This window comes from Carica papaya, chromosome 4, assembly GCF_054855325.1.
Source record: "Carica papaya isolate Zhongbai chromosome 4, ASM5485532v1, whole genome shotgun sequence".
NCBI lineage: Eukaryota > Viridiplantae > Streptophyta > Magnoliopsida > Brassicales > Caricaceae > Carica > Carica papaya.
The window spans coordinates 11,116,015-11,131,205 of NC_142312.1; the positions used below are offsets into that span (position 1 = coordinate 11,116,015).

At 41.9% G+C, this 15,191-nt stretch overlaps 2 protein-coding genes across 2 annotated transcripts; both read right to left on the reverse strand.

The window, feature by feature from the left end:
- Positions 1-9,623: 9,623 nt before the first annotated feature.
- LOC148266262 (uncharacterized) lies at positions 9,624-10,196 on the reverse strand. The gene has a single exon (XM_088219063.1). The coding sequence runs from the start codon at positions 10,194-10,196 to the stop codon at positions 9,624-9,626; it is 573 nt and encodes a 190-aa protein (XP_088075189.1).
- LOC110824979 (uncharacterized) lies at positions 10,193-10,909 on the reverse strand. Its single transcript, XM_022055486.2, has one exon. It carries the CDS (start codon positions 10,907-10,909, stop codon positions 10,193-10,195), a length of 717 nt encoding a protein of 238 aa, XP_021911178.2.
- Positions 10,910-15,191: the final 4,282 nt, after the last annotated feature.

The following is a 15,191-nucleotide window of genomic DNA, read 5'->3' on the forward strand; positions in this document are numbered from 1 at the left end:
CCCCACCCACACCCGACCACAAACCCTAGCCGCTGGTGCCTCGCCGGAGAAGAAGAACCAGATGCCAGAGGAGCCGGTCGCCGCCACCCGCCGCCGCATCGGAGAATTTTTCGACCGCCAATTGATGAAAATTTTCTCCCCTTGGCTCATTTTTCTATGCTGAATCCGCCTATGGCCAAACCGGAGCCAAACCACTGGCCAATCAGCCAAAAAATCCTGCCGAAGTCCAGCAGCGCCGCCGTGGCTTCCCTCTATTTTGGCCTCCGATGAGGCCCTTCCCAGTCTCCGTTTGATGCAATTTTTATATCACTGTGATCACCGTCCTTTTCTCTACAGGTTGACCGGAGCAAAACATCAAAACGTGACTCGCGCCGGAGAAGCCGCTGCACCCGAGAGCACCACCGCCGGTAAGTCTTGGTTTTTCGTGATTTTTTGGCCTACCGAGGGCCCTAGGGTTGTTTTATCGTAGGGACCAATGCAAGTTTGGCTGAATTTAGCCGAAAACATCCAATCTGAGGCGGATCGCCGCCGTAGGCAGCGGCGCCGTCGCCGAAGCACTGCGGAGCCACCGTGTCAGAATTCAAATATTGGCTGAAAGGGGCCCTAGGTCTGATTTGGGATTTTTTGGGACACATGCAAGTACCGGTAGTGCGTTTTAGTTTCCCAGGAAAAATTCAAGGAATTTAGGGATAGCCCGTAGGTGCACTGTAGAGCCAATTTCAGACTCCGAAACAAGTAAGGATTTCTCACTCTATTTCCTATCGCGGTATTAAAGCTTAATAAATAATTAAACGGTATTTTGTGACTTTATGGATATGTATAATTGATTGAGGTTGCCAATGGAGCCCGAATCTGATACATTGTTGGTCAGTTGTTATTTGATCTATTTTTTGGTATTAAATGCAGTATGATATTTGATGTATTTATTTTATGGTCTCGTATGCATGAATCATGGTTTCTTTTATTATGGTTTGTATTATGGTGAACCCGATACTGTGTTGTCTTATTTGGTGTCAATGACTGGTTTACATGTTTGTGTATGATTGGATGATTGAGATCAAGGAAAAGGGGAAAAAGGTTATGTGAATTGATAAATGGATAATGTGGACAGCCTGACTAGATATCCTGGGAGATGGTGGATGGACCGGGTCCGTAGGGAACCCTACTAGGAACGTGGTCTTGCATATCAGACGGGATATGGAGACGGCCTGTTTCACCCTCATACCGGACGGGGTATTGAGGTTTATGATTTTTGGCGACCATACTGGACGGGGTATGGAGACGGCCCTGAAATTAGGTTATTAATGTTAATGGTTCACGTGTAGCGGGGACCTCCTATGGATCCCCATGGATACTAGTAGGCTGGTAAAAGAGGAAATTTGTTGTCTGATTATTGAAGTGCAAAAGTATGACATGTGTTCTGTTACAAAGTCGATATGATTTTATGATGGTTATAATGTTATTGTTTTCATATGTTATTTTCATGAATCTCACCGAGGTAAGTGGACAGTAAAGGTTTTTATGTTAATAAATGAGTTTGTTATAAATTATGCTCCATTGGTTGTTTTTGTTTTCTACCGACCTTTACTCCTGTGGCAGTGAGATAGTGTGATGTCTTTACTGGGCTAGTGTAGCTCATTCCTTACTTAACCATTTCAGATCAGGAAGACGGGGTTCCCGAGCCCGTTCCGCAGGAAGACGGCGAGTTAGACGCCTAAAGACTTTATAGTTCTATTTATAGTTTTTATTTCGAGTATCTCTTTTAATTAGCTTATTCTTTCATGTTTTGAGTACGTTTTTGGTTATTGTGTAAGGGATGTTAATCAAAATTTTTATTACGCTTCCGCATTTAAGATTTTTAATACATACATCTTCATTTAAATTCTGAAGCCGTTACAGATCCCTTGGACAAGTTGGTAAGAATGTATATCCGGGAAATAGTCAGATTACATGGAGTTCCAGTGACAGTGGTATCCGACAGGGACCCTAGGTTCACCTCTCGATTTTGGAGTAGCTTTCAGTAAGCCATAGGAACAAGGCTGTCTCTCAGTACTGCTTTCCATCCTCAAACTGATGGATAGTCAGAAAGGACAATCCGTACACTTGAGGATATGCTTCGAGCTTGCGTCCTTGACTTTGGGGGCCATTGGGATGACCATCTACCCCTGATAGAATTTGTCTACAACAACAGCTACCAAGCGATCATTGGCATGGCTCCATATGAGGCGTTATATGTGCGCCCATGCAGATCACCGATTTTTTGGGAAAAAGTGGGCGACAGAAAATTGTTCGGCCTGGAGTTGGAGGAGACCACGTCTAAAATAGTTAAAATCAGAAAAAACATTCAGACGGCTCAGAGCAGGCAGAAGAGTTATGCGGACACCCAGATGAGAGATTTAGCGTTTGAACAAGGCGACAAGGTGTTCCTTAAGGTCACTCCTTTCAAAAGAATTAGTAGGTTCGGTAGGAGGAGAAAACTAAACCCCCGATTTATTGGACCATATGAAGTCTTAGACAGGATTGGTACTGCCGCCTACAGATTGATACTGCCTCCAGAGCTCTCCAAGGTCCATAATGTGTTTTATGTATCCATGCTACGTAAGTACAACCCGGACCCCTCTCATGTCTTGGCTCATGAACCGCTTTCACTCCAAGAGGACTTATCTTATGAAGAAGTACCAGTCGGTATCATAGACTTAAAGAGCAGAATACTCCGCAACCGGAAAATATCATTTGTAAAGGTCGTGTGGTAGAACCACATGCCCAAGGAGGCTACTTGGGAGCTAGAATAAGAATTTAGAGCCCAGTATCCCCATTTGTTCGACCAAGAGTAAGAGGCAAATTTGGGAGATCAAATTTCTTTAAGGGGATAAGAGTTGTAACACCCAAAATTTTCCTTTATTTTATTTTTATTTTATTTTAATTTTTATTGGAATTTTGTTTAATCTTATTCAATTTTAATATTTAATTTATAAGGTTTTAATTTAATTTAATTTAATTTAATAGAAATAATAATAATAAAATGGGGTAAAATTATTTTTGGGATTTAATTGAAATTGATTTTGGAAAAAAGGGGTGAAAATTTAGATTCTGGGGGTATTTTTGAAAAGAAAATAAAAAATCAGAGGTCAAAACGCAATTTAGAAAAATAGTGCCACATCAGTAGCCACGTCAGTAGTCCGGTCAGCAGTCCCGGCCAACCAGGACACGCCGCGTGGCAGGGACGCTGACGCGAGAAGCCAATTAGACAGTCGTGATTAAATGCAATGAACAGTCCAAATTTGTTCCCTCTTTATACGCGATCATATGAGTGAGATCAAATTACGATGAACGGTCTATATTCATTTCCTCTTTAAACGCGATCGAACGGTCGAGATCAAATACGATGAACGGTCCAGATTTAAGAGAGACAAGTATAAATATCTCGCAGCATACCGAATCCAAACCCTAGTCACCAGCCTCTCACTAGAGAAGAAGAACCAATCGCTAAAGAATGGAGCCGACTGCCCCCACCCGCCGTACCGGAGCCATCTCCGACTGCCAAAAAAAGGTAAAAATTATCCTATCCACTCGAAATTTGATTTCGAACACTCCCATGGCTAAATTAGAGCAAAAGGAATGACAGATGAGCAATAAACTACAGGCAAAACCCGATGGCTAAACCCAAAATCGCCTCCGATGAACCCTTTTTTATTTTCCGTTTCGTGCGATTTTTCTACCAATATGTTCACCATTCTGTTATCTACAGATTAACTGAAGAAAAATGCCCAGCCGCGAAGGTAAGTCGACAGAGCTGTCACACTGAAAAATTCTACCGCATGTAGGTTTTTGTTTTTTATTTTTTTCGGCAAACCGAGGCCCTCTAACGTGTTTTCTCACCGGGATGGGTATAAAACCTGTCAAAACTAGCAAAAACTAGCCAGACGTGGCAAACCGCCACTGCGGGCAGTGGTGCCGCCGTGCTGGAATTTTGAAATTTACTAGAAAAAATTTTTAACACCGATTTTGGATTTTTTGCGGTATTTTTAGGTACATGAAGCGTGTTTTAATCTCTGTAGAAAATTTCAGAAAACCCAGATATCGCCAATAGGTGCAAATGAAAGTTCGGTATTTCAGACACCAATTCGGATAAGAATCTCTCACCTTATTCTATGTTATGAAATTAAAGTTTAATTATTAATAATACGGTATTTGTGTAATTTAAAAAACTTCGAGAATTAATTACAGGTTATTAATGGAGTTAGAACTGGCTATTTATTATTGTTTGTCCTATTTAATCGATTGTTTGATTTACAGCTTTAAATGCATGATAATATACTGAAATTAGTAAAATGATTCAGTTATGTTTCCTTGATGTATGTATTTTTTGTCTTGTACTAATTTACGGTTAAATTGTGAAACTGAAAAATTAAATATAAATGGAAAATTGATTGGTTAAGTGAATGAATTAATGGTAGCCTTACTGGATATCCTAGGAGAATGTGGACGGATCGGATACATAGGGAATCCTACCGTGAATGTCGCTTCATACCGGACGGGGTATCGAGGATTGGCATTTTTGGCACTCATACCGGACGAGGTATAGGGACGGCCCGTTTCATCCTCATATCGGACGGGGTATGGGGACAGTGTAACAATCCAGAACTTGAAAGGAAGTAAATTATAAATTAAGTGCAGAAGCAAATTAATAGCGTTAGGGTATACATTCCTTACACAATAATTCTGAATACCCAATAGGGCTACGGGAATGACCCTTCTAAATGAACAACTAATAATCAAAGAAATAAAAGAAAAGTAAACAAATTGAATGTCCTACTCGCAACCCTCTTATGGATCTGGATCTGAATCTTAGTCCTCTTGATCTAAAATGGTTAATGAAAGAGTGAGCTACACTACCTCAGAAGGAATGTCACACTACTCACCAATACAAAAATGAAGGTTGGTAAAAATCATGAAAATAACTAGTGGAGCTCTTATTTTAAGTAAATTCATTTACCATAAGTAAAATCATCCATTGTACACTTACTGTAGTGAAATTTTTAAAACTGACCTATAGAAGCAATGACACAAACAATCTCATAATCTCATGTACAATTAACAAGAACAACAACCTTTCCTTTTTATCTACCTACTGGTATGCATGGGGGTTCATAGGGATGTCCCCACATGCATGAACCCTTATTCAACTTTTTCAATAAACCGGTCGTCCCCATACCCCGTCCGGTATGAGTACCAAAAATTTCATCCCTCAATACTTCATCTAGTATAAGGGTGAAACGGGTCGTCCCCATACCCCGTCTGGTATGAGTGCCAAAAATACCAATCCACGAAATGCATTGTGATATGTTCCCACTTCCACTACAGAATTGGTAATGGTTGAAGTAGTCCACTTGGGCATTGATCTACTGCCTTGGCTTGCTGACATACTAAACACTTAGAAACAAAGTTGACCACATCTCTTTTTCATCCCGTTCCACCAAAATCGAGGTCGCATACTTTGATACATCTTAGTGTTTCTGGAATGCATGGAAAAATTTGAGCTATGGGCTTCTGTCATGATGTACCTTTTCAGCTCATTGTCACATGGGACACACATCCTGTCCTAAAATCTAAGCAACCCATCGGTAGAGACTCGAAATTCTAAATTAACTCCCTGTTCTGCATCTTTCTTGAGGGCCGCTAGGGTGGAATCGACGGATTGAGCTTCCTTTATTCTTTGGATCAACTCAAATTGAATAGTCAGGTGGGTCAAACATGTGACTTTCTTCAGGTCTTGAAGTTGTACTTGTTGTATGGCCCCTATTGCCCTGCATTATGAAACTATTAGGTAAGGTAATATACCTGTACTTTTTCTGCTAAGGGCGCCAGCTACCACGTTGCCCTTACCCGGGTGATACAAGATATTGCAATCGTAGTCCTTAAGGAGTTCTATCCATATTCTTTGACGCATGTTGAGATTCTTTTGAGTGAATATGTGTTTTAAGCTCTTATACTCGGTATAGATCTAAAAGGTCTCCCATACAATTAATGACGCTAAGTCTTCAATGCGTGTATAATTGTGGCAAGTTCTAAGTCATGGGTGGGGTAGTTTTTCTCACGACTCTTCAACTGCCTAGACCCATAGGTTATGACCTTTCCATACTGCATCAGGACACAACCCAACCTCAGGGAGGAGGCATCACCATAAGCTGTATATCCACTTGTCCTACTCGGTAAGGCCAACACAGGTGCAGTAATCAACCGCTCCTCTTACACAGAATCTCCTCACTCTCTCGTGGACCTCTCTCATTCACTGACTTCTTCACTCTCTCTCTTCCCACGGTCTCCTCCATGAACATCCTTCACTCGTCCACGATTTCACCTACCATCCACACCCGCCTGCTCCCTACATCTTAGTTTTCTGCTCTATATACCAAACAAAACCTAGATTTCTCAACCTAGAATCATAAATTCAAAGCCACACCACACCGATACAAGAACTTAAAATTTACTGTAGCTCCCATCTTCCATTTTCTTTCCTCCCATGGCTCGCACCGTCACGATCCTCTTTCCTTCTCTCTCTCTTCTCGTTTCTCTCCAATCTGGCTCCTCTATCTCTCTCTCGTTTCTCTCCAATCTAGCTCCTCTCTCTCTCTCTTGAACCTTCTCTTTCCCCCCATCTCTCTCTTCTCTGTTTCTTTTCTTTTCTTTCCTCTTCCTTTTTTTTTCTTTCCCTTCTCCTATTTATACCCCACCAACCTCTCATCCTGCCCGTCCATCTCACCTCATCCCAACCGTCCACTCCCTCTTCTCCAAACGACGTTGTTTCCTCATCCACTTCTTCAAACGACTCGTTTCCTCCTTTTATTCTCCAAACGACGCCGTTTCCTCCCCCTCTTCTCCAAATGATGCCGTTTTACCTTTGAAATTCTCATTATATATACATATATACATACATACCAATTTTCTCTTTTTTTTTATCCAGTTACTACATATACTTCCCCCCAAAAAAAAAAATTGGTCCCTTCCACCCCCACCTTCTCTAGAATTTCAAATGGCCCTATGAAACGAGGACTTAACTTCCCTTTCTTCCCAAACCTCAACAAACCCTTCATAGGAGATACTTTCAGGAACTATAATACCCTATTTCAAAGCTCAAATCTCTCCTGCGATTGTCTGCGTATCCCTTTTGTCTACTTTGAGCAGCTCGTAAATTCTGTCGTATTACCAACACTTTAGCCGTAGTTTCCTCCACCATTTTCGGTCCCATTAACTGTCTCTCCCCTACTTCCCGCAAACACATCGGTGACTTACAAGGCCTACCATACAGAGCTTCATAAAGAGCCATCCCGATGCTAGTATGATAACTATTATTGTATGTAAATACCTGTATTGTCCTCTCCATCTACCCATCCGTTTGTGGGTGAAAAGTTGTGCTAAAACTCAATTTAGTACCCAACGCCTGTTGTAAACTTCTCCAAAACCTAGAGGTGAATCGGGAATCCCGATCGGAAACAATCGATATGGGAATGCAGTGTAACCTTACTACCTCATTGAAAGGCAGTCTGGCCAACTGCTCCACTGAATCAGTCACCTTCATTGCTAAGAAATGGGAAGATTTAGTTAGACGATCAACTACCACCCAAATACTTTCATGCTTCTTGCGGTTCCTTGGCAACCCGGTCACAAAATTCATGGAGACATGTTCCCATTTCCACTCGGGTATGGGTAAAGGCTGTAAGAAACCCTCAGACCTCTGATGTTCCGCTTTCACTTGCTGGCATATCAAGCACTTTGACACATACTTGGCCACATCTCTCTTTATGCCCCTCCACCAGAAACTTTTATGTAAGTTTTTGTACATCTTAGTACTTCCCGAGTGTATGGCAGATTTGGTATCATGTGCCTCACTAAGTATTTCTTCTCGTATCGTACGATCACGGGGAACACACATTCTGGTTTGAAATCTGAGTACACCATCACCTTCCACCCCAAAATCTCTCACTGTCCCCTGTTCCACCCCATATCCTTTGTATCTCGGTGTCCACCATCTATCCTTCTCTGATTTTCTGAACCAAGGTAGGTTGTGCCCTTAAACTAGCCACATACCTTCCATTATCCCCTTCTTGAATACATAGTTGTTGCATGGCTTCCCGTAAACACCACTCCGACACCATCAAATGTGCCAGCACTCTGGTACTCTTACGATTGAGGGCATCCGCCACAACATTTCCCCGTCTGGGGTGATACTTGATTCTACAGTCAAAGTCTTTCAATAGATTCATCCATCTCCTCTGTCGCATATTCAACTCCCGCTGTGTGAACAGATATTGTAAACTCTTATGATCCGTATAAATTTCAAAGGTTTCCCCATATAAATAATGTCGCCACAGTTTTAAGGCATAGACTACTGCAGCCAGCTCCAAGTCATGGGTGGGGTAATTCTTTTCGTGTACCCTTAATTATCAGGACTCATACGCAATAACCTTCCCTTGTTGCATTAATACACAACCCAATCCAACATGAGATGCGTCGCTATACACTGCAAAACCACCTTCTCCTGACGGAATGACCAATATTGGGGTGGTAGTAAATCTGCGTTTCAATTCTTGGAAACTGCTCTCACACCTCTCATCCCATTCAAACTTCATATTCTTTTTCGTCAACCTAGTAAGAGGTGCCGCGATACTTGAAAACCCTTGAACAAACTGATGGTAATACCCTGCTAACCCTAAAAAACTTCTGATCTCTGTTACAATCTTTGACCTTTCCCACTTCACCACTACCTCTACCTTCGCTGGGTCCACTGATACCCCATCTTTCGACACAATATGGCCCAAAAATGCTATCTGATCCAACCAGAACTCACATTTACTGAGCTTTGCGTACAATTTGGCATCCTGAAGCATCCCTAGCGTAGTTGCCAGATGTTCTGCATGTTCCACTGAATCCCTTGAATAAATTAATATGTCATCTATGAAGACAATGACATAACGATCCAGCAAGGGTCTGAACACTCGATTCATCAAATCCATAAATACTGCAGGAGCATTTGTTAACCCAAAAGGCATCACCAGAAATTCATAATGTCCATACCTAGTGTGGAACGCCGTCTTAGCAATGTCTTTTGCTCTAACCCGTAGCTGGTTGTACCCCGAACGCAGATCTATTTTTGAAAAGACTTGTGCCCCTTGCAACTGATCAAACAAGTTGTCAATCCTTGGTAACGGATACTTATTCTTTATTGTCACTTGATTCAGTTCCCTATAATCAATACACATTCTCATAGTCCCATCTTTTTTCTTAACAAACAACACCGAGGCTCTCCACAGTGACACACTCGGCCGAATGAATTTCTTATCCAGTAACTCTTGTAACTATTTACTTAGCTCTAGTAGTTCTGACCTCGCCATCCTATATGGAACCTTGGAGATTGGCTGGGTGCCGGGCTGGAGTTCTATGGTGAACTCGACCTCTCTATTGGGTGGCAGTCCCAGAAGGTCGTCCGGAAACACGTCCGAAAAATCTCTCACCACTGGTATCTCCTAGAGTGTAAGCCTCTTACTCTCGTTCCCTATCAAAGACATAGATAAAGTTGTAACTCATGCATATATTCTTTCTAACACATTATTTTAACGCAAAACTCATTTATTCATTGATTTTTCCCATACAGTAAAAGGTTCTTCGTTAGGGATCTTAAACACTACCCTCTTACGGAAACAGTCTATATGCGCATGTTGTGCCACCAGCCAATCCATCCCCAATATTACATCAAAGTCTTTAATCTCTAATAAAGTTAAATCTACCTTTAATTTTCTCCCCTCTATTTCTACTCTACATGAGTTAAATATTACATCAGTACATAAAGCGCCATTAGTTGGCGTAGATATTACTAATACCTGATCCAACACCTGAGCTTCCATCCCTATTCTAAACGCAAACCTAGGTGATACAAATGAATGTGTGGCACTAGGGTCAACTAGTACTCTAGCAGGAATATTTGAAATGTAAACTATACCTTGTATTACTTCCGAAGTAGCGACTGCCTCTGGCACTGTTATGGCAAACACCCGTCTTTGAACCAACAGTCTACCAGGCTCTCTCGATAGAGAGGAATCCCGCACGAAGTGTTGAGTGTTCCCGGACCGATAGCAGCCCCGACCACCACTCATACATGGCCAATCCCCATGGTTCTTACCGCACCGCGTGCAAATCATTTACTCAGAGACACTTGATGACTTGAGGCAGAATCTTGTGCCATTCTCTGCCTCTTCTCTGTTTGGCCGGATGATGGTGGTGGTTGTCTATAACTGGAAGATCCCTTATTATTCTCAACATGTTCCTTATACAGTGCCTCTATCAACTGTGCTTTTTCCAATACCATCTGATATGTAGGTAACGCAAACATAGCCACCTGGTGATACAATTCTGACCGCAACCCCTTCTCGAACCTTCGGGCCTTCTTTGCCTCATTCATCATAACCTCGAGCGCAAACCGGCCCAAATCCATGTATCTCTCAGTATACTTCACCACAAACAATCTTCTTTGTCTAAGTTCGATAAACTCTGTTTCCTTCTGCTGCCTCAGGAAATCTGGAAAATGCTCTGCATTGAAAGCTTCTAGAAACACCTCCCAAGTGATTAGGGAGATAAGAGCTCCTCTTTTTAATTTCCACCAGCGCTTAGTGGATCCTCTTAACATGAACGTAGCCAGTTGTACCTTCTGTTCCGTGGTCATGGTTATTACTTCAAATAATTTTTTTGTCTCTTTTATCCAATCTTCCGCCACCAATGGGTCAAAACCCCCATTGAAAGCAGGAGGGTTTAGCCTTCGATATTTCTCAATGTTGTTTGTATCCACTACACCTTGATGAATTCCCTGTTGTGGCATCGATGCTGTCTCTGACCGTAGTTCTCTATCTCTGATCATAGTAGCCAGACTCTCAACTACCCTATAAAGCATATTAAAGTCCTCTTGTTGCACGCCGGACTGCCCCGCATGGGTTGCCGATGGACCAGTAGCGGGTCTCGGCTGTGCGGAAGGGGGCACGACGTGGTACGAGGGCGGCCCTTAAAATGCGGCGAGTGGCACCTAGTGGAACCCCGGTGCTCGTCGAGGGGATCCCGATGAGCCCTGCGCCCTCGGAACAGATTCACGACGGGGTCGGCCCCCTCCTTTCTTTGTCACCTCCCTTGATCCACTCGCAGAATAGTGACACACATTAGTAGTATTCTTAGTTTGCTCTAATACCAACTGTAACGCCCTATTTTTTTTTTTCTTAACGACACAATCTAAATAATTCCATGACCAAATACGAAAGTCTCATTCCAAATCAATCACACACATAGAAACCTTTCTGCAATCCATTATTTCAAATCAAGATAAACTTGCAACCGTACATATATATCACAGAGAAATACAATCTCATACACTTCCAGCAGACACTATCTATACTACTACTAATTTTTACACACTCTATTCCGCCCACAAAAAAATCTTTGCTCTGTTGCGCTATATGCTAGGCTCGGAAACCAGCAACTCCGATTCCGGCTCCATCCCTACTTCATATGTGAATGATAAAGAATGAGTACATATAACTCAATACAGTAAAAATTAAGTTACACGTATCATATGCAACAATAGGAAACCTAGTATTTCTATATATACTCTATCTACACAACCTAAGCTATACCTTGATACCACACTGGGACTACACAGGACTAACTTACCCTGGTAATTTAGTTATTGTTACAGGCATCATATGCAACAACAGGAAACCCAGTATTTCTATATATACCCTTTCTACACAACCTAAGCCATAATTTAATACCACCCTAGGACTACACAGAACTAACTTACCCCGGTAATTTAGTTATATTGCATACCAAGTGTGACCGTCTTCTGACGTCACTCCAGTCGTATAAATGTTCTCACCCGTCACCAATATCGGTGACCAACAATCAACCTTCTATCTCTCAATACACACACACAGATACAATTCCCTCCCATCACCAATATCGGCGAGCCAACCCCTTGCCCATTAGAGTCTCCCGACCATCACCACTATCCGAGATCAACTTACTCTTTCTAAGTAGCGACAACCAATATCAGCGTCCCCCTAATGCTACCAACTCAAGAACACTACCATCCCGTTCTAGCTTCACTATGTTGTCCTGAAGCTCTCCTATACCTTTAACCTGTATACCGAACCTACACGCGTCTCCCCGTAGGACACACACTAACATTTAACACATACACGCCGGTAATATTCCCTCACTAATTCCTAAATTTATAGCAGTTATACCAACCTATATACAACTCACACCCTCACACCACACAACTATACCAACGCACCTCTATCCCGATACCTTACACCCACGCCCTACAGGCCTCCCTTTCCTTCTCCCTAATTTCCAGCATACACACACTCCACCCATTCCATGCCTACCTCTCCCCACAACCACACCGCACTTCTCCTTTTACCCAAATTTCCTCACGCACCAAACTCCTCCTTCTTCCTCCTCCCGCAGCCTACTCAAAGTACCATGACTCACAATCACACAATCACAAACTCTCATCTCTCTCATAGAACGCTCACACCCTGCATTCTTCCTTCTCTCTCCTCCCGTGACTTTCTCTATGAACCCCGCTCGTACACACACATGACTCCTCGCTCTCACGGTCTCACTCACTCTCTCCTCCCGTGGCCTCCTCCATGTACTCCCACTCCTCTTACACAAAATCTCCTCACTCTCTCGTGAACCTTTCTCACTCACCAGCTTCTTCACTCTCTCTCTTCCCACGATTTCACCTACCATCCACACCTGCTTATTCCCTACATCTTAGTTTTCTACTCTATATACCAAACCAAACCTAGATTTCTCAACCTAGAATCACAAATTCAAAGCCACACTACACCTATACAAGAACTTAAAATTTACCATACATACCAATTTTCTCTTTTTTTTTATCCAGTTACTACATCCTCTCCTCATCTATCTGTACCTGCATTTCACAAGAAATAGTTGAGTGATAATTCATTCGTTGGTGTTTTCTAGGATTTTTGTGTAAGGAATAGTTTCGAGGAATGCATCTCTAATACCAACTTTAACAACCCAAAACTTAAAAGAAAGTAAATTATAAATTAAGTACGGAAGTGAATTAAAAGTGTTAGGGTTTACATTCCTTACACAATAATTTTGAATACCCAATAGGGATATGAGAATGACCCTTCTAAAGGAACAACTAATAATCAAAGAAATAAAAGAAAAGTAAACAAACTGAACGTCCTACTCGCAACCCTCTTATGGATCGAGATCTGGATCTTGGTCCTCTTGATCTGAAATGGTTAATGAAAGAGTGATCTATATTAACTCAGCAAGGATGTCACACTACTCACAGATACAGAAATGAAAGTTGGTAAAAATTATGAAAATAACTAATGGAGCTTTTATTTTAAGTAAATTCATTTATCATAAGTAAAATCATTCATTGTACACTTACCGTAGTAAAATTTTCAAAATTGACCTATGGAGGCAATGGCACAAATAATCTCATAATCTCATGTACAATTAACCAGAACAACAATCTTTCATTTTTATCTGCCTGCTGGTATCCATGGGGGTTCATAGGGATGTCCCCACTATGCGTGAACCCTTATTCAACTTTTTCAATGAACTGGTCGTCCCTATACCCTGTCCGGTATGAGCACTAAAAATACCATCCCTCAATACCCCATCCAATATGAGGGTAAAACGTGCTGCCCCTATACCCCATATGGTATGAGCGCTAAAGTACCAATCCTCCATACTCTGTCCGGTATAAGGCAACGTTCATGGTAAGATTTCTTATATACTCAGTCCGTCCACCATCTCCCAGGATATCTAGTAAGGCTACCATCCATTCACTGACTTAAGCAAACTATTTCTCATTTACATTTAATTTCTAATTTTACAATTGAACTGTAAATCATGCAAAACAAGCAATACCTGCATCAAGGAAATACAACTACATCATCATACTAACTCCAGTATAATATTATGCATTTGAAATAGTAAAATCAATCAAATAGGATCAATAGTGAACAATAGTCGATTCTGACTCCATTAATAACCCGTGATTAATTATTGATATTTTTTAAATTGTACCAAATACCACATTATTTATAATTAAACTTCAACTCCATAACAGGGAACAGGGCAAGGGATTCTTACCCGAATTGATGTCGAAACGCGAAGTTTTTAGCTACACCTACTGAAGGTCCCTAGGTTCCCTGAAATTTTCTTTGGAGATTGAAACACGTTCCAAGTACCTAAAAATACCCCAAAAAATCCAAAATTGGTGTTAGAAACCCTTTTCGGCCAATTCTAAAATTCTGGCACGGCGCCGTCGCCACCATCGCGCACGGTGGCAGTTTGCCTCGGGTTGGCCATTTTTGGCCAGTTTTGACCGCTTTTGGCCAGTTTTGTGCTATGAGGAAACATGTTAAGGGCCTCGGTCGGCTGAAAAAGTCAAAAAACAGAAGCTTACCAACGGTGGAGTTTTTTGGTGCGGCGGCTTTACTGGATTACCTTCGCGGTTGGGTGTTTTTCTTCAGTCAACCTGTGAGAAACAAAATGGTGAATACAATGGTGGAAAAATTACATGAAATGAGAATCAGAAAGGGCCTCATCGGAGCCAATTTTTTATTTTTCCTATGGCAGTGTCGTCAGACTTTACTTGCAGTTTCCAGCTCATCAGCCGGTCCTGTTGCTCCAATTTGGCCATGGGAGTGTTCAAAATCGAATTTTGAGCGAATGAAAATTTTTTTACCTCTTTTGGCGATCGGAGGTGGCTCCGCCACGGTAGTGGGAGGCGGTTGGCTCCCTTCCCAATGACTGGTTCTTCTTCTCCCGCGGGGGGTCTAGTAGCTAGGGTTAAGGCTTGGTGTGAAGTGGGGTATTTATACCCGTCTCTTTTTAATCTAGACCGTCTATCGTATTTGATTTGGACTTTCTGATCGCATTTAAATAGGAAGTGAATCTGGACCGTTCATCGCAATTTGGTCTGGGTCATTCGATCGTGTTTAAATAGGAAGTGAATTTGGACCATTAATTACGATTTGATATGGACCGTACGATTGTGTTTTAAAGGGAGAATGGATCCGGACCGTCCACACGCGCGGGAACAAATTCATACCTTCCGATCGCAGTCAGACAGATTGCCAGCGTGA